Consider the following 25,641-nt stretch of genomic DNA (forward strand, 5'->3'; position numbering starts at 1 on the left):
TTATAGCTGTTCTCAGAAAATGTTAGACAATTTAATGAAGACTGAGCATTAGTAGCTGTTAAAGTTTGTAGTTTGGACAAAACCTCTGACTCAAAAGTCTGAATTCTAGCTGATGAAAGATAAGACAGTATGCTAGGATATGCATGTATATATGTAGGTAACCAGTTCTTAAATTCTTCTCCCAGCATCTGCAACAGTCCTTTGCAGAAAATATATCCTGTCTGGATGGGTATTTACTCTGATTCATTACAGCAGTTCTTATGATATTCTATTATCCTCTCTGTAGTGTTGATCCCAATGATCAGAAGAAGACGGCTTGTTATGACATAGATGTAGAAGTTGAAGACCCATTAAAGGGACAGATGAGTAGTTTTCTTCTCTCAACAGCTAACCAACAGGAGATTACAGCATTGGACAACAAGGTACTGGTCCAGGAGTAAAGTATCACATGGCATATATATATATATATATTGTGTATCTTCCATGTGGCTTTGTTGCCATGCATCAAAGAGAGTAACATGAGAAAGGGATTTCTCATTTGGATTTGCTTTCAAGGGTTGAATGCAATGGAAATACAGTGAAGTGAGCAGAGTTTGATGTTAGGATTTGATTCAGGGCCTGATATCATTGTCAGGGTAATAGAAGCAGAGTTTCACAGACAGTATAATGAATCCCCTGGCAGGTGACATAAAGCATGGGCCACTGTTCATGCTGTAGGATTTCTCTGAACTATTTAGTAGATGTCTTGTGTTCTGTGGGAAACTAACATGGCTTATTTACAACTAAAAACACTTTAGAGCACACGAGGTGAATCAATTATGGTCTTCCAAGGTGTGTGTTAAGGGAATTAGGCTGGATCTGAAAGCCTGAGAGGCTGCCACAGCTCCTTTACTGCAAAGCCAACCAGCAACAGGGCTGAGCATGTATTCCCAGTAAGTGCACACAGATACATGTGCGTCCGTATACACTACAAATACACATATTTGCAGAGAGAAAATTAGAAAGACAAAAACTCAGCCACCATTGTTAAAGATAATAAAAAGTGTTTTTACAAATAAATTAGCAGCAAGAGGAGGACCAAGGAGAATCCCTATCCTTCATTGGATGTGGCAGGGAACATTATCACTGAGGATGGTGAAATGTCTGAGGTTCTCAGTGTCTTCTTTACTTACGTTTTTAATATCAGACCAGTTGTCCTTAGGATACTAAGCCTACTGAGTTGTAATACAGGGATAAAGAGCAGAATAAACTCCCTGCAGTTCAGTTAGTGACCTGGGCTGTCAGAAGTCCATGGGGCTGGGTGGGACCCACCCAAGGGTGCTGAAGGAGCTGGCAGAGATGATTGCCAAGCTGCTTTCTGTCATTTATCAGCAGTCCTGGTCAACCAGGAACATCTTGCTAATGTGATGCCCAATTACAAGAAGGGTCATAAGGAGGATCTGGGGAACTACAGGCCTGTCATCCTGATCTCAATGCCAGGTAAGGTTATGGAGCAGATCATCTTGAGAGAGATGACACAGCATGTGTAGGACAACCAGGGGATCAGGTCTAGCCAGCATGGGTTCATGAAAAGCAGATCCTGCTTGGCCAACCTCATCTCCTTCTATGACCAGGTGACCCCCCTGATGGATGAGGAAAAGGCTTTTGATGTAGTCTGACCTAGAGTTTAGTAAAGCTTTTGACTCTGTCTCTGCTGTGGTTTAACCTGGCAAACAGATAAATGTCACACAGCCTTTTTCTCACACTCCCTCCCCTCTCAGTCGGATGGGGAGAGAAAATTGGAAAAAAAAATGGAACTCATAGGTTGAGATACTAAGGCAGAAAGGGAAGAGAGAAATACAGAAAACAAGTGATGTACAAACCAATCACCCACCACCTGCTGATTGATGCCTAGCCGGTCTCCCACAGCCAACTCTCCTCAGCTTTATAATTTTCTTACATGATGTCATATGGTATTTTTAAATTGAGACAGAGGAGGTTTAGGTTGGATATCAGGAGGAAGTTTTTCACCCAGAGGGTGGTGACGCACTGGAACAGGCTCCCAAGGAGGTTAATGCACCCCAAGATCCCATTGACCTTCTTGGCCACAAGAGCACACTGCTGGCTCATAGCCAATGTGTTGTCCACCAGGACCCTGCAGAGCTCCTTTCCTGCTGGTCATCCCCTAACCTGTAGTGATGTATGCAGTTATTCCTCCCCAAGTGTCAGACTCTACACTTGCTTTTGTTAAACCTCACCAGGTTCCTCCCTGCCCAACATTCCAGTCTGTGCAGGTGTCATTGAATGGTAGCACAGCCTTGAGGTATGACAGCCAATCCTCCCAGTGTTGTATCATTAGCAAACTTGCTGAGGGTGGATTCTATCCCTTCATCCAGGTCATTAATGAAGATTTTGAATAAGACTGGAACCAGCACTGACCCCTGGGGAACACTGCTAGTTACAGGCCTACAAGCAGACTTTGCACTGCTGATGACAACCTCCTCAGCTCTGCCAGTCAGCCAGTTCTTGATCCACCTCACCATCTGCTCATCTGTCCCACATATTTTAAGGATGTTGTGGGAGATGCTGTCAGATGCCTTGCTGAAGTCAAAGTACACAACATCCACTGCTCTCCCCCCACTGCCCATAGCCAGTGATGAGATCATAGAACGCTGTCAGGTTCGTCAAGAATGATTTATCCTTGGTGAACCCGTATTGACTACTCCTGATAACCTTCTTCTCTTCCAATTGCTTGGAGGTGGCATCCAGAACAGATTGTTCTGTCACCTTTCCAGGGACAGAGGTGAGGCTGACTGGCCTGTAGTTTCCTGGATCCTTCTTCTTGTCCTCTTTGAAGGCTGGAGTGATGTTGGCTATCCTTCAGTCTTCAGGCACCTCTCCCATTTGCCAGGATCTTTCAAAGATGATAGAGAGCGGTTTAGTAATCACTTCTGTTTAGTTTCGAGCCCCCCACTGCAAGAAAGACACTGAGGCCTTGGAGCACATTCAGAGAAGGGCAACAAAGCTGATGAAGGGTCTGGAATACAGGTCTTATGGGGAGTGGCTGAGGTCAGGGGAGACCTCATCGCTCTCGCCAACTCTTGAAAGGAGGTTGGAGTGAGGTAGGGGTAGGCCTCTGCTGCCAGGTAATAGCAATAGGATGAGAGGTGATGGCCTCAAGATGTGCCAGAGGAGGTCCGGGTTGGATATTTGGAAAAATTTATTCTCTGAAAGAGTAGTTAGGCATTGGAACAGGCTGCCCAGGAAGTGGTGGAGTCACCGTCCCTGAAAGTATTCAAGAACCATGGAGATGTGGCACTTGGGGACATCATTAGTGGGCATGGTGGGGATAGGTTGGGGTTGGACTTAAGGGTCTCAGAGGTGTCTTCCAACATTCATGAGTCTATGATTCTATGTTATATACATGGCCAGCGACACAGATCAAAAGAGGCAGTTACACAGAGCTCTTTTATGAACACAAAGATCACAAATGTTCTCATTGCAATCCTTCTCTAGCTGAGCAGAATGGAAGTCAGCTAATTTTCAGTGAATTTTCAGATATGTCCTACTGACAGCTGGGCTTGGACACTGTCTTCCTGCTATCTGTCTCTTGATCCAAGTCTCCCTGTTTGCTAATATTTGCCTAGCCATTCAAGCCCCCAAGGCTGCAGCCTCACTCCAAATGATGATAGAGGTAGCCTCACACACACACACACACACACATAGAAGTGTACATGTCCACACAGAGGCACAGACATACGCAAGCACCAGTGCACATGCGTGCACACACATGTACACTGCTGGCTGAGACTCTCCTGGTTCCCCAGTTGCTACCTTGCTGTGGTCTGACCCTGTCAACAGTTTAAGGGCTGGTTCAGCCTGGTTCTGTGACTAACCGGGTGGGGATCCCATGAACCCACACCCTGGGAAAGGGAAGTGGGAAAAAGGGGAAAAAGGTAGAGAGATGGGCCTAAAAACAAAACAGTAGCAACAATCTAAGGAGAAACAAACCAATTTACTAAATAAGATATCGGAATGCAAGATAACACACTAAAATACAATATAATTAGAATTGAAGCTAATAAAACAATTAAATGAGAGCATCCAAAAGCCAAATGCCTTTCTCTACTGCTGAGTTGAGATGATCTAGGGAGCTCACACGCTGCCAAGAACAAAAAAGGGAAGATTGAATGACCTCCAAATGGCTTTTACCTTTTGCTCTGAGCAGAAATGGTAACAGTACAGTGAACAGTCCTCTTTGGGATGTAGTTCTTCTTTATCTGGAACTGGAGCATCAACTCTTTAACTCTCAATACACTACATGATGTTATGAAGTGGAATACTGATAACCAAAAATCATAAAACCATAGCATTCCACCCCTTATTCCACATCACTAAATCATGCTTAATATATACATTAAACATTAAACACATGCACACATGTATATTTATACACACACACATATATATATTTATGTATTATATTATCTATATATTATATATATTTGTATATTTATATATACACCTACACATGTGTGTACATGTGTATTCATGTACATGTGTATACATTCAGTACAAGAAAGACAGGTTGCTGTTGGAGAGGGCCCAGAGGAGAGCCATGAAGATGATCAGGGGACTGGAGCACCTCCTCTACGAAGACAGGTTGAGTGAGCTGGGCTTGTTCAGCCTGGAGAAAAGAAGGCTGCGGGGTGACCTCATTGCAGCGTTTCAATACCTAAAAGGAGTCTACAAAGAAGAGGGGAATCAACTCTTTGAAAGGCTTGATAACTGCAGGACAAGGGGAAATGGTTTGAAGTTGAGGGAGGGAAGATTTAGGTTGGATGTCAGGGGGAAATTCTTTACAGGGAGAGCGGTGAGGTGCTGGAGCAGCTGCCCAGAGAGGCTGTGGATGCCCTGTCCATCCCTGGAGGTGTTCAAGGCCAGGTTGGATGGGGCCCTGGGCAGCCTGGTCTAGTATTAAATGTGGAGGTTGGTGGCCCTGCCTGTGGTGGGGGGGGTTGGAGATTCACGATCCTTGAGGTCCCTTCCAACCCTGGCCATTCTGTGATTCTGTGATTCTTTGATGTGTATATACACATCTCCCAGCATCAAATTCCCTTGTGGTACACACTGAACATCCCCATCTTTCTGCATCACCCACCAAGTGGACCCAGATCCCTGAGAAAAAACAGTTCCACAGAGAGATTTGCCCTTTCCAGAAATTGGGAAGACCCAAAGTGCTTTTCCCAACATGCTTTTTTACATGTACCACAGGGACCTTACCTGCCTCTACAGTATGTAGAGAGCTGGATTGGGCAGGACCATCTCGATTGACCCATCCTCGAGTGTTGACCAGCCAGGTGGTTTCTGCCAAATGCTTCTCCCAGTGTTTAAATGTTCCGCCACCCATTGTGTTCAACATGGTTTTTAACAAGCCTTTCTATCATTTGATTTTGGCAGAAGTTGGTGCATGATAGGGGATATGATAAATCCACTCAGTACCATGATCTTTGGCCCAAATATCCACAAGTAAATTTTTGAAATGAGTCTCATTGTTAGACTCAATTCTTTCTGGGATGCCACGTCACCATGGGGTTTGCCTCTCCAATATGGTGTTTCAGGCGGTAGCATGGGGTACTGCATATGTTTCAAGCCACCCAGTGGTTGCCTCCACCATGGTGAGCACATAACGCTTACCATTGCGAGATCGCAGCAAGGTGATGTAATCAACCTGCCACTCCTCCCCACATTTATACTTTCACCATCGCCCTTCCCCCCAGAGAGGTTTCATCCTCTCGGCTTGTTTAATTGTGACACATGTTTCACAGTCATGAATAACCTGTGCAATTCCATCCATAATTAAGGCCACTCCTCGATCTCTAGCCCACTTATGTTGCATCTCCTTGATGGCCAAGGTCTCATGGGCCCAGTGAGCTGGAAATAATTCACTCTTGTGTTGCCAGTCCAAGTCTATTTGAGCCACCTCAATTCTGGCAGCTCAGTCTACCTGATGGTTTTTTTTTTTTGCTGTTCTTCAGTAGCCTGAGTCTTGTGCACATGGGCATCTACATGGCACACCTTTACAACCACATCCTTTATTTGGGCAGCAATATCTTTCCACAGTTCAGCAGCCCAAATATGTTCTTCCACTGCCAGTTGTTTTGTTCTCACTGTTGTAGCCACCCCCATAAGGCATTTGCCACCATCCATGAGTCAGTATAAAGAACTGGCCACTTCTTCCCATTCAGCAACATACAAGGCCAGCTGGACAGCCTTTACCTCTGCAAACTGACTTGATTCGCCTTTTCCTTCGGTGGCCTCTGCAACTTGTGGTGTGGGGCTCCATCTGTGATGTTTCCTTACCATACGACACAATCCATCTGTGAACAGGGCAAATTTCTTTTCATTTTCTGGCACATGGTGGGGCCTCTTTACCATGTGATATCTCTTCTGCCGGTTATGTTCCGAACTTTTTACCTTCAGGCCAAGTGGCAATCAGTACCTGCTGCTCTTTTACTCATAGCAACCCCACAACAGATGGATCTTCTGATAGGCCAGGCAAAGCAGGCAGCTGCTTAACACCTTTTGTGTCTACAGCAGCTATTCCAAAGGCCCATCGATACCCCTTGGGAGCCTTAAAATATCCCTTCTGAGGTAATCAATACCAAGTATACAGGCCGCCCCTGGGCCAGTCACAATAAGGTGCTTTTGCCAGTCTTTACCAAGGAGGCCTCCAACACAGTCAACTCTTGGGAACCCCCAGTTACCCCTGAAATATAAATCGATTTTGTCCCTTCATGACTTGAGGGCATTAGAGTGCACCGTGCACCAGTGTCCACCAGTGCCTTATATTTCTGTGGTTCTGACGTGCCAGGCCATCTAATCCACCTCCCCTATGGGACTGAGGAAGTTGGAGCTCTTTATCCTGGAGTAGAGAAGGCTTCCAGTACTTGAAGGGGAGCCTACAGGAAAGCTGGGGAAGGACTTTTTAAAAGGGCAGGTAGTGACAGGATAAGGGGAAATGGCTTTAAACTGGAAGAGGGTAGATTTAGACTAGATATTACGAAGAAATTCCTTACTGTGAGGGTGGCGAGGGACTGAAGCAGGTTGCCTAAGGGGGTTGTGGATGCCTTTTCCCGGGAGGCAATCGAGGCCAGGCTGGACGGGGCTTTGAGCAACCTGGTCTAGCAGGAGGTGTCCCCCTAGCAGGGGGTTGGGACTAGATGATCTTAAAGGTCCCTTCCAACCCAAACCATTCTGTGACTCTATGAAAGTAATCTTATCCAAAGTAGACTCTAAGCAGGTCACATGAGAGATAATAAGAAAGTGCCTATTTCTCCCATTGCTTATTGAAAATAAAAATCTAACTTGTTACCTGTACATGAATATTAGGCAGAGAAGTGCCTAAAGATACCACAAGACTGTGGTGATGATACAAGATAGCTTTATAAGATAGTGGAGTAAGAAATACAAGCCTGAATAGGCAGGAGATGAGATGGAGTAAGATGCAAGAAAAGTGGAGAAATACGGCATGTATAGTGAGCAAAGAAAGATTAATACTGTAGTTTGAATTATGGATGGCATGTTTTGAGCTATAAGAGTCTCAAGGACAGGCATTAATTGAGATTTTAATAGTGCTGATAATGAATTGGGAAGGAAAAATAATTTGCTTTTGATTTATGCTAATGAGAAAGAGAAGGAGGCAAAGAATTAACATTTGGATAGGTTGAAGGAAGCAGTCTTTTGCAGAGGATGAACAGAGATGAGTGAACCAAAGACTTTGGGAACAGCTGGGCTGGTAACATTAACACAACTTCCGAGTGAGCTGAAGAGGGCGCTTACGTTTTTACTGTGGAGGAAGAAGAAAAAGAAGCTAAAATGTTGGGACTATCTGGCCAAATAGATACTCTGCATTACATTTAGTCCTTGAACAATTTTAAATCTCTTTTACACTGTATACACATGGTGCAACTGATCAGATAGCAATGTCTGCTTTTGGTTGAGATTAATTATTCTGTGGTCTCTGCTGTTTGACTGTACTGTCATGATCTCTTTTGACTGTAGAGAGAACTTACAAATGCAGAAATATTTAGAAGTCCAGATGTAGTTGTTCTGCCCTAGTTAATTTTCCAGAATGAGTGCCTTCTATAAAATTTGCAGGAGAGTAAACTCAGAATTCCTGCTCACCATTGCTTTTTTAATGTATTCAAGAATCGTAAATCTGTTTGACTATAAATTTTTATTGAGATGTCATGAAGTATTATTAAATTTATATGTGAGAAAGCTAGGAGAATCTCATATTTCAGATGTGTGCTGTATATGCACTGTTGCAGAGCAGCTCGCTGCATTGGTAGCAAAGGTAGAAGAAGAATGGAAGAAAAATCACTTGGAACAGTTTGGCAGAATTGCATCCTCATTTATTAAATGAGAATTACGCATACTCACAGCAGTGGTGAGCTCTACAAGCTGTGTTAGGGATTCTTGTCAAGAGGACTGTTGGTCCAGGTACATGCGTAAATGGTTGATTTGGCTGGGTAAGGGAGAAATAAAAGTGGCTTCTCAGAGCAAGGGAAGAGAAGGTGTGATATAATGGAACAGATATTATTTATGTCACATATTCCTGCCCATTTTCTGTTGATTTCTAACCATGTGCAGCTGTTGCCTATGTACTGTTTAAAGGTGGTTTGAACACCAGAGGTCCTATGGATTCTGGTAAAAGATCATTTTCAGCAGAACAGCTGCTCATACAGTTAATTTCCAACCTGGAGGATTACTGTTTCCAGTGCAGCTCCCCATTTTTGACATCTTTACTACCTTTTATTGAGCATTTGCTACAGCAGAGCACAAGCTGTGATTAGTGTAGCTACTGAGGTCACCTCTGGGTAAGCAGGCCTTGACTTCTGTATTTCTGTTTGTACCATTTGTTGCTGTGCTGCCATAGAGTCATCTAGAGGGAACTTGTTGCATGTCAATGGGAGATTTCCCTCTAGCACAGCTACATCATTTTCCCAAATGAGGAGTATTTTAAGTTGAAAGCAGCTCTCTTCTGTTAGTATACTTTGCAGTTGAGTCTACAATAGTGGACTTGGTGGCATAGTTATATCAGAAGACTAATATGTTTCTCCCTCTGTGCCTGGCCACATTAGCTGTCTTGGTAAATAGATTTATACAAGAAATTTAAAGAGATGAATTTACAATTTCAACCTGGAATTTTGGTGGAACAGGGTAACAAAATGTTTCTGTTTGTACGTGTGCTAATAGTTAATTAACTATCATCATAATTAATATTGTTACCCAGGATAATTATACGTCCTCGACTCTTCATTGGAGTCTTCATTCTTCCCTGCTGGTTATTGTTCATTTATTTCATAATAATTTTGAGAATATGACTCATTTTCTATAAATCTTTCATACTCCCAGTTTCTCATTGTTCACGTTCCTTTTTGCAGCCATAATGACATCAGTAGGCTTTCTCACCAGAAAAAATCTAGAAGTCATGGCTGTTACGTAAGTTTATTTGACATGGACTTGATTAGACAATCTCTAGCACAAAATTTGAGCATCCCAACAGATTATTGAAGGTATAATGATGATTAACCAGAGAAATAACTGCTTTCTTGCATTGGACAGTGTTTAAAAACATACTCATATAGTACTTTAACTGAAAGACCTCTGACTTGGCGAAAAGACTGCTTATACACAGGAAATCATTACATTAGGGTAAGACTTGGCTCCTCGGTGTCATATATATGTGCCATCCAGCAGTTCAGTGCAGGAAGTGAAGAATATACTTGTATTGCAGAAATACATGTGAAACCAAGATGTGATTTCAGGATGAGGGTTAACTCCTACTTTGAAGGGAAAATTCAGTGGGATCTTTCATGGGTTTTTGGTGTAGAATTGTCACCTTTGCACATTAGAAGAACCACAAAGACAGTAGTGGGGCTGGCCTCGGAATTGTGGAAGCATGCGAGGAATTAAGTAACATCTAGCTTATTTTTTTCTTTTAGATTCATGAGACAATCGAATCCATAAATCAGCTAAAAATACAACGTGATTTCATGCTGAGTTTCTCCAAAGATCCCAAAGGATACATCCAAGACCTTCTCCGGTCCCAAAGTAGGGATCTTAAGGTGAGCTACGGTTTGATGAGTGGGACAAGAATGTAAGAACTATAGTTAGATGTGTATAGCATGTGTGGCTAAAACATCCAGGATAGAAAATTGGTGGAAAAGAAGACAGTGAGTGTCTTCTTCTGCTATTCCAGAGCAGAAAGCATGCAGGAAAGACCATTTAGGCTGTCACCTCAAAACCAGTTATATCAATAAAGCCGTGAAATTATTTTAATGAATTGTCCTTCAAATATAAATATCTACTTTGTTAATCGATAATTTTCCAAAGATCTATTGTCAAGATTATGATTATTATTTATATTCAAAAGGGCGATAGACATCTAAAAGAATGTTCAAATATACCTTCATCTTGAAATGTTTACGAACTAAGGTGTTGTGGAGCTTCTGTAGCTGCATACATAGAACAGTTGTTTGGTGTTCTCCTTGCTGTTAAAATGTTAGAGATCTGTAGCACTTATCTTGGGCAGCTGAATTACTCCTTACTTGCTCTGGAGCAGAGGTTAAGAGCTGTTCACAATTTGCCTGTTATTGTCATGTATTGATGGTAACCACACATGCCCTTCACGCCATTCATTTTCCATTTGCCTTGGGCTTAGAGGTCAGTCCTGAATATTTTTAATGTAGCAGTGCAGATAGGTTTTGGCTCCAGGTAAATCTAGTATTTCTCTACATGGTAGAGTAGCTATAGTGAAAAGTATTTTTATTTTTGTCACAGGTGATGACTGATGTAGTTGGAAATCCAGAAGAAGAACGCAGAGCTGAATTTTATCATGAGCCATGGTCTCAAGAGGCTGTGAGCAGATATTTCTACTGCAAGGTATGAAGGAGTAAGCCACGCTAATGGCTCATAAGTGAATTTTCCTGTCACTGAACAATTGAATCTGCTGAACTGTACGGTTTCTCTTTTTCTTTCAGATTCAGCAGCGCCGACAGGAACTGGAACAGTCTCTGGGAGTGCGCAACACATAAGTATTGCTCAAAACATCACATTGGCATCATGACCACAGAACAAGTGGACTCCCCAGTGTTACTTAGCTCACTGTTACACATGGACCTGCTTCCTGACTGGATGGGAATGTACCATCAACAAACCAGTCAGAACACCAGCTTTAGAGTGACCCTTGAAAACACCACCCATGGGAGGTGTCTCAAATCATTCCAGGCCATAGATAGCAGAAGATTGCCATGCTTTATACAGGTGTCAGTGCTAAAGACGATTAAAGATTAATTCATCAACTTGCATCATTGAGTTCTAGTGGAAAGTTGAGACACTATGCAGCAAATCCTTATGGGTTATGCATAGAATCATGGATGGTATTGATGGGAGAAATTGAGTTGAGTGTTATAAAAGACTACAGTTTTAGAGAAATAAAGGTAATTTTCATCTTGTGTTACCTAAGAGTCTCAAATAGTAACTTCTCTGGAATTAGACAAGATAGTCCTGATAGTTGTGGAATGCTTTATATTCCTGAATAGAACTTTCATTACAGTGCAAGGAGCCATCATGCTATGTAAAATAATAAACTAGGAGAGTTTTCATTCCTGAAATGAAAAGCTCCTTTGGAAGAATAAAGTACATTTAGGACATCTATTTTGCAAACTGTAACACGCTCCGTTTCCCCTGCCCGTGCAATGAAAGGCAAACAGATTTATATATCACATGAGTATGATCAATGTGCTATACTGAGAGGAAGACATTTTTTTTCCAGAATGAAAGCTTCTTAAGCATTCTCAAGTATCAGTGGGTTAGTAAAGCAGAAGTTGAAGCAAGAAATAAGGCAATCTGAGAAAATGCAAATAACTAATGGTGCTTTGCTGATACCTGCCTTGAACACAGCAGATATTAACAATAAGCCTATAGGCAAAATAGGAGATTGCTTAAACATTTCTATCTTTGTGTGCCACTGGAGATCAAGACTGTAAAGAAGTTCTCTAATTGTTAAGTTGGTTCAGAATCCAAAAAACTTAACTTCATATAATGTGGCAGTTTTCTCTTTACTTCACAGTCTTAACAGAATCCCTGGGTTGGTCTTCTTCAGTCATAGGTAAATTGCCTTTTCCTATGGATCATTCAGTTCCTCCATTCACTCTTTTTGGTTACATAGGATGCTATTGAATTATGAAGCACTATCAGCCTTAGATACCGCTTAGAAACCACCTTCTTTGCAAATACATGACAAATTCAGACAGTGGGAATTATACCATATTGACTCGGAAGCAGAGACATCTTCATTAAATCCTTCCCCCGTCCTGCTTTTTGTAGTGCACAGATTAGTTTGTCATTAATGAACCAACATGATTTCTTGTCCAAAAAGCAGCTGCCAAAGTATAACTGGGTCCTGATGATGTAGCACTCAATATCCTCTTCTAGGCTGCTCCTCTTCGTCTCCTTTCTTTCACTTTCTTGGAATGAAAGTTCACGTGTGATAAGGAATGGAGGCAGCTATAGTATGTATATACTATTTTGCTACAGTAAAGTCCTCTTCTGCTGTCTTTGCCAATTCTTTCATATTTGAATGTAAAAGTTTCTTCTGTCCAGTCACAGAAGACACAAGTCTTCCCTCCCAGTCCTTTGTTGAATACATCTGCTTACATGTTACCAGTGCCATAGCTTTCACTCTGTCCATTGTGATCAGAGGTGTCTCAGAAAATTCACGCTTGATTGCAATCATTTGTTGGCAGTAACACTGTGTAAAAACATTGGTGTGAGAAAAAGCACAGCTGTACCTCTTTGCCCAAGGCCTTTTCCTGGGAATGGCTTGGTTTGGATTTATTTTATTTTATTTTATTTTATTTTATTTTATTTTATTTTATTTTATTTTATTTTATTTTATTTTATTTTATTTTATTTTATTTTATTTTATTTTATTTTATTTTAATTAAAAAAACCCTTTTTACACGAAAACCTGAAATCCAGCAGTCTTAAACTGAGTCTTGGTAGGGGCTGAGAGGTTGTCAGACAGTTAATGACTTTAAATCTTATTTGCTGTAGGACTCTGCTAATTGCACTACAAGCAAAAACTATGAGGGAAAACAGTGAGGATCATCTGCTACTGTGCTTCCATATTTGTTATGCTGCTGTGTCAGTTGTGTGCATGCTGTCCAGTGTAAAATTATTTTCTGTATGTGGTGAACAGAGCAGCTACATTCAGGGGATGCATTTGATCTCCAGGAATAATAAATTTAGAAAAAGATAAGTAGGAATGTGAGAAGGGCATGAAGCTGGGATAGATGCCGTCTGCCAGGGGCTTTTGGTTTTGAGAACATTGTCATTTGAGTGGTAAATATTTCTTCAGAGAAATTCCAGTTACGTGCCACAGCTGGCAAAATAACTGAGTCTAATCTACTTCTAGAATCTCTCTTTAGAATTAATTAATTGTATGGGTTTTTCAGAGCAAATTGATGTAAGTAATGTGTTGCTGCTGCCCAGCGGAGCCAGAACAGCATCACTGGAGGCTGCAGCTATGTTAAATACCAGAGCTGTACTGAAGTGTATGTATGAGTGTGGCATGTGCATGCTCGTGCATGAGTCAGTACCTGGCAAGCCAAAATCCAAATTCTTATGTTCTACTGTCCATGTTCCTACTGCACATAAAAAGACTGCTCACCAATGATGAGTCTTAAGAATAGTTGCCAGATGTCTTCCTTTCAGTTAAAATGCATCTGAAATTTTGATACTTTTATCCTGGGCGCAGAATCATTTGGGCCTTTGTCATCCATCCCAGGGGTGTAGCCAGGACTTGGTTTTTGGAAAAATGTGACATTATATTTGAGGAGAAGCAATGGAACAAACTCTGGTCGGAACTCGAGCAAATGCAGCTTAGGCATGTGAAGTGAAAGTTAATGGTAATGAGCAGGCATGTAATTGCAGCAGATTTTGAATAATGAATTCATCTTAGTCTCGAGATGATGGTATTTTTTGGCTGAAAAAAGAAAAAGGCGAGAAAATTTTTGGGTTTCCTTGGTTTCTACCACGGTACAATACAAATATGTGCATACTGCAAAAATAAATTGAGCAAATAAATAAAATCTGTGCACATTAGTAGTTACTTTATAGGTGATAATATAGATTGTTAGAAAATATAACACAAAATTAGGACAGAGTTAAAACAATCTCTGGAATGCAATAAAAGGGAAATATATCTTGAAGCTGAAATGCTGGCATAACAGCTAAAGGAAAAACAAATGTTTGATTGTGGAAGAAAAATACCAGGATAGAGGGAAGAATACTATGATTGTAAAAGAAAGGAAAAAAATGGGAGCAGAGTGCCACTGAAGTGCCATTAAGACAGAGCACAGGATAATGTGCAGACATTGCTGAAAATAGCACAGCTGATGTGGTTTTGTATATTTTGTGTGCATATGGATATGTATACATGTAGGGGTCAGGTCTGAGTGTCATTCTCAACTGGTACGTTTGGCAAACGGACATGCAGGGCACAGCCATGTGTTCTGCATATCGCTTTGGAGGCTCATTGTCAAAACTTTTCCCACTATTATCCATGGGGATTTAGCTGTTCCACTTACCAGCACTGGTTATTCTAGTGCATGCGTGGCTTCAGTTGACAGCTTTTTATATCACACTGTATAGAATTTATTCTGCTGAAGCTAGTGAAAGTATTGGTATTATATGCTACAAGTCCACATTTTTCTAAAGCAGTAGTGAGGTGTTGAGTTTTTTTCCTGTTTGTGTTGAGAACCCTTTTATGGCAGCTTGAAGAGATGAAGGGGAAATGAAGACACTGTTTTGTTTTGTTTTTTTTTTTTCCTGAAGAAAGAGATGTCCCTTCTGTAACTGCTCTGTTGTTTAATAGGATGTATCTGTTCTACCAGATCCTGTATGATTAACTCTTTTTCCAATCTCACTGAAGAAAAGTACTCCATTTAAAAAATACAGCTGTGAATTTGTGAGTGAGCAAATATATTCATAAGGGGAGATGGAAGAGAAACTCAATCTATTCTGTAGCCATCGTGTCTTCACTGTATGATGATGAGTGAGTGGTAGAAAAGCTTTTAACAATAAATGCTTTGTTTCTTTGTAACTCTTGCACTTGCCTTATGCCTTTTAAAAAGAAAACTTTTTTTGCAAACTTCTTTTGTGTATAAGTAATGTTGTAGGAGCTTTTTCATACTTTTCCTCTACAGAAAATTTTATCTAAGGAGTAGGAAGAGATCACTTTCTGTGTGAAACTGCCCAGAGACCTGGAGACTACTGAGCAAAGCGGGGCCGTTTACCCCAGTTCGTGGTGAAGAAATGATATATGAGGTGATGATCTCAGGCTCTGCTAAAATGGCTAACTTGGTGTAATTGATTGCTTTCTGCTCCTGACAAAAGATTCCAACATTCTCAAGTTTTCAGGTTTCTGCTTACTTGTATGTACACAAACACATAAAGAGGGTGTACAAACACAGGCTTTTAATGGCTTGACAACAGTGAGAACTGTTACTCTTTAGGTCTTTCTTATGTATATGTAGGACTTTCATGATCTGCTGCCATTTGCAAAATGCCGAAGTGTCAATGAGAAATCCTTAATACTGGGGAAATCTGGCTTCTGTGCTTGGTCCTTTGATGGATATTTGATGTATACTTTGCTATTGTTATTAGTTACAATCAATGAACAAAAATTTATGGCTGGATCTAGAGCTTGGAAGCTGAGAGGAGACTGGAATAAGCTGTGCCAACAGCCAGCCTTCCTCTATACAAACATTAGAAATACTTGACAAGATGAACAAGCTGCAGTTCGCCAGCTCAGTGAAGGAGGTTTTGTTTTGGGGTTAAAGTGTCAGAGCCCAGCAGACTGTCAAGAAAGAACAGCATAAAGAAGTGGAGTGTGTGGAGAGCAGAAAGAAGAAAAAAAGGTGAAAGAGAAAAGGAAGGCCTAGAATTATTACAGCAACTCGGTGAAATTGGAAGCAGAAGTAGTAACTTTGAGAAGGAAGCAAACAGCCTGTATGAAAAAAAAAGCCACAAATCTATAAAGATAGATATGGAATAGTTCTACCTGGAAGGTTATCTAGGAAATCTCAGCAGATGAGAAAAAAATTAATTTTGATTTTGAAAAAAATACGCCTACACACTTCCTAATGGAGAAAAAAGCAAGTAGCAGTAATAGCAATTGCATCTTGTGGTAATAACAATGCATTTTACCCCTTTCCTCTTGGAGCAGCAAAAGACATGCTGTCTTTTGCATGGGAATCTGAAAGGAGAAATGCACATTTACTGTTTAGTTTCCTGTCACTTCTTCACTTTCTTGGAGGAAAAAGCCATTGGTGAGTACAACGCAAAGAATGTGGATATATACAGAAAGAGAGATTAGGATGATCTCAGGGAGTCCTCTTTGCAAGGGAAGCTGGAAGGGAGAAGTTACACAAATTTAGATTATATAACAGATATTAAATCTGCTATAAAAATTGTGGTGGGGTTCAGGTCAAACTCAAGACATAGTCAAGGGAGAGCTAATCAGAGCAGCCAAATTTTAGGTCATGATGCAGTTGAGCAGCTGAACAAAACTAGCTCAAGTTAAGTTACTTTGCTGTCCAGGCTCCACTGACCAGGCTGCAAGGTTAGACACCTGGTTCATGTATGTCTACATTTTTTTTGGTCTTCATAAGCAGAGACTTATGCTATATGCCTTCTAAAATTTGAGATTGATTGCTACCCACTATTTTGGTCTTCCTTCCCCCAGCACAGCATACTAGTCAATGTTGCCATCGTACTGACAGGCCTTCATGACTCACCAGCCTCACACGTAGCTTCCACCTCCACATCCTGCCCTCTGGCCCAGGGGCTCAGTAAAAACTCAGGCCCGGTCATTTGGCTTCTGTACAGGTTATATTGCAGGTGTGACTGTTTCCTACCTAACTACAATTATTCTTTGCTGTGAGGCCTGTTGTTTCTGTATGGTAGACTGACTGAAGTTTGACTTTAGATGTGCCTCATAATCATGAGCTTTTCTGAAGAGTTGGACTCTGAGCACGACTACCACCTCCTGGTTTGTGTTGCTTGCCTTGTTCAGATATTGCTGGGCTGGATCTTGGTTGGGGAGTCTCTTCCCTGCCAGGCATGCTGCCATGCTCTGCTGCTGGCTGCCTGTCCTTAGGGAGCAGCCACCTCTTACTGCTACCTGACAGCCATGTGTCTTTATCACCCCGTCTTCTGTGTGCTGTGTGATTTGCAGGCGTTTTTTTTCCCCACGCATTTCATACATCTCTATAGGTTGTGTACCTATTCTCCATTTCTAAATGTCATACCTATTCTACCTGGATGCTGTCGTTATCACCCACCATTCCAAACATTCAACTGAACTTTGAAACACTATTCTGCTCCCTCCGTGCATTTATGCTGTTTTGGTTGATCTTGCCTACTTTACGGGAACTGTTGAGTCGTGGCCTGGACCACTGATTGATCACCTGAGGAAAGGACTGAATCAGCAATGGAAGCACAGCTGAAGGCGATTCAGCTGTGGGATGGGAAATATGGAGCCTGGCTGCACCTCTCCTAGACCCCATTTAAGGGCTGACTGCCACTGGGGAAGGGCTTCTTTCTGGAGATCTCTCCTCTGAAGTCTTTCCTGCAAACCTAGATCTTCAGCTACAGGTGAGCATTCCTTCTCTGTTTCTTTTCCCATTTTCACATGATCGTCTTTCCAGCTTTAATGCCAAGTGTAATGCTTATTCAGTTTTTTTTATCTGTGCAGATGCCAGGCCTCTAGACATAACTTCACCTGGGACAGCATTAAGCAATTTGATACTTTCTTACTTTTCTTTTGTAATCTAGGATTAAGTGACCTTCTATAAGCAGGACAAGAAGTGATAGTGGGAAGGAATTGGTGAAGCAATGTGTATTTGATAATTCTTTGAAAAACAACTTTCTGTACTCCATGCAAGGTAGGTTTCAAAATGAGATAAAAATGACTGAGCATTACTGCAGTGATGGGTATTTTGTGCCTAAGGTAAAGGGATAAGGCTTCAGACAGATTAAAAGGAAGTTAAATTTAGGAAAAGAGTTGGGATTAGGAGTTGGAGTAGGGTTCAAGTTAGGCTTTATTTTGGGAGCAAGTTTAATTAAGAATTCTTCTTAAAGATAAGAGTTAGGGTTTATTTAGGATTTAAATTGAGAAGGCAAGGAATAGTGTTTTAGAAGCCCAAGATATCAAAGAAGGTACATGGCTATCTGCAGACACTGTGTCACACCAAATTATTGCTGATGCTGGAGGAGTTCCTGAGTATTCACTCTGTGGAGATGCAGTAGAGTGCAGCCCTGTGGCACTGGCAAAGACTCTCACTGTAGGGTGGCTAATGCTGCCATGTGGGCAAAGATAGATGATTGTAAGGCAGAAGACCTCCTGTCCTTGTCAGTCAGGGCTGTGCCTTGTTACATGCTCCCTGCCTTCCCTACAGGATTACTACAGCTGGGTGTAGTAAGGGGTTACCCAGGAGTTTTTGTGGTCTTAAGAGGAGCAGCTGAGGGAGCTGGGATTATTTCACAGAATCACAGGATGGCCAGGGTTGGAAAGGACCTCATGAATCTCCAGCCCCCCTGCCGCATGCATGCCACAGGGCATTTCCTCTGGAGGAGGCTCAGAGGAGACCTAATTGCTCTCTACAACTTCCTGAAGGGAGGTTGTGATGAGGAGGGGTTTGGCCTCTTCTTCCAGTCAACAAACAGGACCCAAGGAAATGGCTGCAAGTTGTACCAGAGAAGGAGGTTTAGATTAGGCATAAGGAAAAACTTCTCTCAGAGGGTGGTCAGGCACTGGAATGGCTGCCCAGAGAGGTGGTGGAGTTGCCGTCCCTGCAGTGTTCAAGAGGTGTCTGGATGAGGAGCTGTGAGATCTGGTTTAGTGCTTGTGGTAGCAGTGGTGATGGGAGGACGGTTGGACTAGATGATCTTATAGGTCATTTCCAACCTTGTGATTCTATGATTCTATGTTGGGATCAAAAGGGAAAAGATGGGTGAGGAAGAGGGGCTGTCTTGTGACTGCCACTTTTATTTCTTCTTTGAACAGAAATGGTAGCACAAATAGTGCAAAGTCCTCTGTGGTATGTAGTTCTTTTTTGGGACAGGTACCCAGAACTTGAGCATTAACTCTTTAACTCCCAGTGGACCACATGATGTTATGATATGGAATACTGATAACCAAAAATCATACAGCCATGACACCCACTGGCTATCCATTTCTTTTCTGCTTCTGACCTGCACCCTTTTCCATAGTTTTCTTCCTCCTCTGCTCTGCAGTTCAAGGCTTCAAAGAGGCAACTGCTCTCCATGAGATGGATGAAAGAAAGCTGCTCTAGAACTGAGTGCTGTAGTGCCCCAGAGGAAAGGAGAGCATATGGGCAGTGTCCTTCCTGGGATTATGTGCATGTGTTAATACAGAGTTGCATTTTCGCCTGCACTACTGGCTGTGTTTGTAGTCCTTTTGCACTGGGTGAGCAGCTATCATTTGTATCAAGTTTATATAGCAAAGTTTTGGTAGGGGTTGCTGCAGAAGTGGCCCTTATAGGGGATTCAGAAGCTGCCCCATGCTAGATAAGAGCCAGTTCCAAGCAGCAGGTCCCTTTTAGCGCTGCCGGCCAGGGCTGAAACAACGAGTGATGCTGGTCACATCTCCAGGAGAGTACACTGAAGAAAGGAAAGAAGTACTGCACAGCAGCAGCTGAGAAAGAAGAGTGTGAAAATGTGGGGAGCAACGACATGGTGAAAAAGAAAGGGAAAGTGGTGCCCCAGGCACCGGAGCAGGAGGTCCCTTGCAGTGTGTGGAGGTGGATGGTGGAGCAGGCCATCCCTCTGCAGAGCAAATCTCCATGCTGCAAGTCTGTGAAGAGGACCATGGTGCAGCCAATGGGGAGCCTCCATAGGAACAGACTGTGGGCTGGAATATCAACCTTTGGAGAGGAACCCTTGGAGCATGAGGTTTGGTGGCAGCTGCCCACTGTGGGAATTCCATGCTGGAGGTCCATGGTACAGACCCATACTGAAGCAGTTCTTGAAGAACTGCAGTCTGTGGCGAGGATGGCAACCAATGGGAGGGTCCCCATATACCTTTAGGTAAAGGGAGTGAAGAGGAAGGAGTACCAAAGACCAAGCAGTATGGACTGATTGCCAATCTGTTCCCTATTTCCCTGTGCAGCTTGGAGGAAGGAAGTAGAAAAAGGTAAATGGGGGTTATTTAATTTCATTCTGGTTTTTACTACTCTAGTCTGTTATTAATAGGCAATAAATTATATTATCTCCCTGTACTGACTCTGTTCTGACTGTGTAACTGGTGAGTCATTTTCCTGTGCTTATCTCAATCTTTGGGACTTTTTTTCATCATATTTTCTCTCCATGTCTTTTTGGGGAGAGAAAGAGAGAGCAGTATGAAGTACTTAGCCTGCCCATCAGTGTGAAACAACTGCATGCTGTGTCCAGGGGCACAGGCTCTATAGTGAGGACTGTGTGTGGGGAGGGGACAGTGCTGTGAAGTGGTGGGCCTTGTGTTTCTGAAGGAGTGCAGCTGGGGCTGGGGCTGGAGAAGCCCCTGCTGCAGCAGTGAGGGTGCTGATGAGGATGGACTATGTTTCTGGGTAAGGGGTTTGCCCCGAGGCTGGGCTGTGGTGCTGGTGGAGCCTGTTTCATTTTTTTTTCTCTTCCTCTGTGTCAGTCCTGCATCCCATCTCTGCTTTTTCCCTTTTCCCTTCTCTTTGCCCTGAGCTGCGCACCTCTCTTACATGCTGCCCATTGATCCCTTTGTCAGCTCTTTGGCATGTTTTTTCTATTTGCCTGTTCATCCCACTGTCTGTTCCAGTCTCTCTCTGTTCTCTCTCTTTCTGCCTATCTATTGTTTCCTGTCTGCTTTTTTTTTTGCCACTTATGCCTGTTTGTGTCTCTTGCTGCACAAACTGCTGCTTGCTGCTGTTCTTTTTCATTTTCTGTTGCATGTCTATCTTTTTGTCTGTACGGCCTGCTAACCTGTCTCTGGTTTAAGCTCTCCCTCCTCTGTCCCATTCCCCCTGATGCCAAGAACATCGCTAGATTAACCTCACACTCCAAGGAGTTTTGTGTCAAGTAGGTATTCATTTATTGCAGTGCTGGGTACATACAGGATTGCTCCATGTAATGTATGCACTTTTGCTCATGTGCAGATTACATTTATTGGTTGTGGTCATACTTAGACACTTTTTTTTCCCCAGAATTTCATGCATATGCTCAATATTTTCTCAAACTTATTAACGCTTTCTTAGAGCTAATTAACAGAAGACCTCTCCCCTTAGAGCAAACCAACCTGTATCAGTACCAATCAGTAACTCTGTTTTTTAAAACCTTTGTGTGTGTTGTTGATGCTGTCTTGTTGTTCTTTGTTGTAATTTTTAAATTCCTCCATCTTGGTCCTGCATCCCATCACTGTTTTTTTCTTCCCCTGTCCCTCTGCCCTGTTGCTCCTCATCCTTTCCTCATCCTTGTCTCTTTCCTTTTCCTTTGTTTTGCCTGTCCTCTTCCTCTGTCTTGTTCTGCCTCTATCCTTTCCCCGTCCCTGTTCTTTCTGATTCCCTTTCTGCCCAGTGCCCGTCACTATTCCCTATTTTCTTTGCTTTCTGCCCATCCTGCCATCAATAAACACTAACACCCTCTCCAGGCATCAGTAAAAGGTGCAAATATGCAGGGAACCAAGTACTTTCTGTTAACTTCTCTCTGACAAAAGCCTTGAAAGTGATCCCACAAGGTGAAGTGTGAATGCAGGGTGACACACTCAGCCACAGTGCATGTGTACTGCTCATAAAACATGCAAAAGGAAAAAACATGCAAAGCATGTGGAAGGTGTGGCTGATGGCCCAGGGGGTGACATTCTATGATTCTGTGGTTCTTTCTTTCACTTTTTCCTGACCAATGTAATTTTTAAAATTAAAACTGCCTTATTTCCAAATAGTAGAGTTATTAAATAAACTGTTTAATAATCTTTCTTCTTCCTGTTTTGGCAGTGTGTTTCTTTCTGTGTATTTTTACTCATTATGTCCTCATTCAGGAGAAAATACTGTTACACAGAATGTTTATTGTTTGGAACAGATGTCTTAACTATCTATTTTAAATGGGTTTCCATCCTGTTCAGCTTGTCATAGTGAGATCTGAAATATGGGAGGAAATTCCTGTGATATTTTCCTACAGGAAATAATGGGTTCCTGATATGTAGCCTTATTTTCTAAATCATTTTTTTTAACTCTCTAATGTGTATGCATTTCTTTTCCTACCACTATTTTTGCATGTAACTTGGGAGATCTGACATTATTGTCCTGTCATGTATCAGTGTATTAAAACCATCTCTTTTTCTGTTGACAAAACTTCTATTGTCTGAATAGAGACTGTGGAATTTGGACTTCTGTTGCTCATTGTTGAAATAAATATTGTTGTATATGGTTGTGTTGGCTTCAGTCTTGCAGTACTGAAACTAGTCACAGCTCTTCCCATATTTACTACAGGCTTTGGTTCAGTCCCATGCTGCTGAACAAAACTTGTATGCTAACAGTTAGGTTTTGTTTAATACTGAATTTAAAGCTGCTATTAATTATAAAGCTAAGAAAGATACATGCAGCTTATAGATAATTAACTATATAGAGAGTGATGGCTCAGTAACTGACCCGAGGATATCTTCTGTAAATACTGCAAATGTAATTTAGTGGTATCTTTGTACATTGTTACTGTTAAGACAATGCTCTCAGGTAAATAAGTATTATTTAACCAGTCAGAGAAGTCTGGAATTTAAGTTTAATAGTCTCCTATAGTGCAAAAAAAAAAAAAAAAAGCTTATAGTGGCATTCATTTACAAATAGTGAGGATCCCAAATGCCTTCCTTGAGACCAGGGCAGGAGCAAACTGGATGTAACGTTTGTTAAAGCAGAAGGAACAGCGCAGCACAGACCCTGGTGATCCATTCTCTTTTGGTTACGGGGGAAGAAAACAAAGATAGAAGAGGAGGGAGAGGGAAAAAAAAAAAAAAAAAAAAAAAAAAAAAAAAAAAAAAAAAAAAAAAAAAAAAAAAAAAAAGGAAAACTTTTCCAAATCCAGCAAACTTGTGCTAACTTCTTATGAATATCTGTACATAAATGATAAAATAATTGAATTCATGTTGTCAGGTCTTTTTTCCAAGTGATGAAAAAGTGATTGTACAGAAGCATGTAGCAAAAACAAGGACGGCTTGGAACGACTAACAGAGCAACGTGAAACAGCTGAGCGACTCTTAGTAGAAACACAGCAGTAACAGCTTCCATACCTGGCCTCACTGCTCTGAGATTCTGTCTGGGTCACCCAAGGCTTGTCAATATCCACTGGTCAGTTTTGATATCAAGCAATTTGTTGCCAGCTCTTCCACCACAACCGGTGCCAGGATCTGCCACAGGGCAGCAGCCTGTGTTTTACAGGTACTGCAATAGCGAGGGGACTGTCCAGCATGTGCAGGCAGCACCACTGTCATGAGACCTGAATTTTTAGGACCATTTGGATTATCGTTGTTATCCTGTTAGCACCAAGGTCAGTCACCCTTAAAACTGACATTACCATTAGCATTATTTTTATGGTGACTTCTCTGGGCTTTTCTCAGGGCATGTTTAGAGTGAGGTCTAGTAGAATTCTTTTAGAGTCACCAGGATTATGATTAACATGACTCCTAGGGTTAAGCCTATTGTTACTTGAATGATTATTTTCAGAGAATGGTCAGGGTTAATGTTTCTTTTGCTACAGACTTAAAGCATGATTTTTTTATTGCTACATTTTGAGTTGGTGATGATTTCAGAATCAGGGTAAGGGTTAGGATTGGAGTTCCATTGGAGGTTAATACAGTTATCTTCACAGCTCTTATGTGGGTTGGGGTTTGGGTCAAGTGTTTCAAAAATGAAATGGGGGGGAAAAAAAAGAATAAAAAAAAAATTACTGAAAACTGCAGATTTCCTTAATTTTTGTGGAAATAATATAGTGGCCCATGTGAAACTCAGAACTGCCTCTTTGTGCAGTGACTGCCTTTAGATTTGCTAGGGCCCAGAACTTCCTATTTTATTTCATAAAAAAAAAAAAAAAAAAAAAAAGAACTTGGAGTGCATTAAAGGCATTTATAAACAAAGATACTAAAATACAAACAGGACAGGCAGAGAGAACACTAATATGGCCCTGTGTTTTCTGTTAATGCATTTTCATTTGATTTTCATTAAATTTGCTCAGTAGTTAGATTTTGGTGTGTAGATGTTTTAAAACAATCTAATTCACATGAGGAAAACAAATAAATAAAAAAAAGCATGACAGCGTCAGTTCAATTCCATCATTTTTTACAGATAAAGAAGAGAACTTTATCTTGTTTTTCTGAGTCTCTTCACCACCCCTCCCCCCTTTCTAACTTTTATATTTTTCTCCTGTCATGAAAAGAGAGAACGTGTGGCCGGGGGCGGCGCCGCGGATTCGCGTCAGACCTATCGGAGCAGTTGTTTCCGCGGTCTCTGCTGCCACCGCGCGGCCAATCTGAGGAAGTGCGGCCGCCTATTTTTTGGCGCCACAAGCAGCAGTACGCATGCGCACCGCCGTGCCGCGTATATGTTCTCGTCGCTCTGCGCAGCTAATCCGCCAGTCTTCTGTTTAGACCTCCAAGCAGTAGTGCGCATGCGCCAGAAGACCAATAGGACGGGTTTCTACGAGGGTGCACGTGAGTAGTCGATTCTTGGACAGCTGGCTCAGCGATGCTCCTCCTGCTTCCAACCCAGGCTCCCCCTTGTCTATTTCCTTGTGTGAGAAATGCTTAAAGTCAAAGATTCCTTGTTAGGTAAAGATCATAGTGATAGCAGCAAAGATTATTCATTATTGCTATAACGGGTGGAAAGACTGGAAACTTCCACTGCAAAAACACAATACACCTCTCACATGTGTGCAGTCTTGCAGACCCAGAGCATCCAGGGTTGTTTCTGCTTTTGTAGTATTTGCATGCTGCAAGGTGAGCAAAAAGTTTTACTGCTTGATTGTTTTTCTCCAAGTGCTGGCTACAACTAAATGGCTGCAAGAATTGAGGATGTGATAGAAAGCATTTGTCTCCATGACAACATAGTTACATTCAGTCCAAAAAGTGTGAGAGTCAGATCGAAGTGGCAAAGCAATGACTTGCTGGAGATGATGCAGTACTCAAATGGTTAAAGCTCACAGATGTCAGAGGAATGGTGCTGTGTTATGCTCCTGCCTTTGGCAGCTCCTGGTGTTGGATGCAGCACCTTTGTATTACCCTGACTGCTGCCACCCAAACTCAGCTCTCCTTTGTTAGAAGCAGGAAAGGGAAGAGGGAAGTGAAGCAGGGGAAAGGAGATTTTGACATAATTTGGAAAATAACGTGGTTTGCTCCTCATAGTATCAAGATTGGCTTTGGATTTAACCCACAGAAACCAGAGGAGCATGACTGCATCCAACTTGCCTGAGAAACTGTAGCTGAAGAGGCTGCAGACCAAGCAGTATTGCCTGACATTGGTCAGGGTGAGCTCCTCCTGCCACAACGTGGTGATGACAGGTGTGGAGATGATCTGCACG

General features: G+C 42.0%; 1 protein-coding gene across 7 annotated transcripts in view; it reads left to right on the plus strand.

The window, feature by feature from the left end:
• SMARCD3 (SWI/SNF related BAF chromatin remodeling complex subunit D3) overlaps window positions 1-12,883 on the plus strand; it is an 83,879-nt gene extending 70,996 nt beyond the window's left edge. For 5 of the 7 annotated variants that reach the window (XM_090143343.1, XM_090143341.1, XM_090143344.1 and 2 more), the window contains 4 exons: window positions 287-422; window positions 9,990-10,112; window positions 10,828-10,929; window positions 11,028-12,882. In XM_090143343.1, the coding sequence (XP_089999469.1) occupies window positions 287-422; window positions 9,990-10,112; window positions 10,828-10,929; window positions 11,028-11,081 (415 nt within the window). In that variant the 3' untranslated portion in view covers window positions 11,082-12,882. Of the gene's footprint in view, window positions 1-286; window positions 423-9,989; window positions 10,113-10,827; window positions 10,930-11,027 lie in introns of those variants that run through there. The other 2 variants (XM_031613806.2, XR_016467959.1) reach the window with 2 other exon arrangements.
• The last annotated feature ends 12,758 nt before the right edge of the window (window positions 12,884-25,641 follow it).

The sequence above is a fragment of the Phasianus colchicus genome, chromosome 6 (assembly GCF_987193195.1).
Source record: "Phasianus colchicus chromosome 6, bPhaCol1.hap1.1, whole genome shotgun sequence".
NCBI lineage: Eukaryota > Metazoa > Chordata > Aves > Galliformes > Phasianidae > Phasianus > Phasianus colchicus.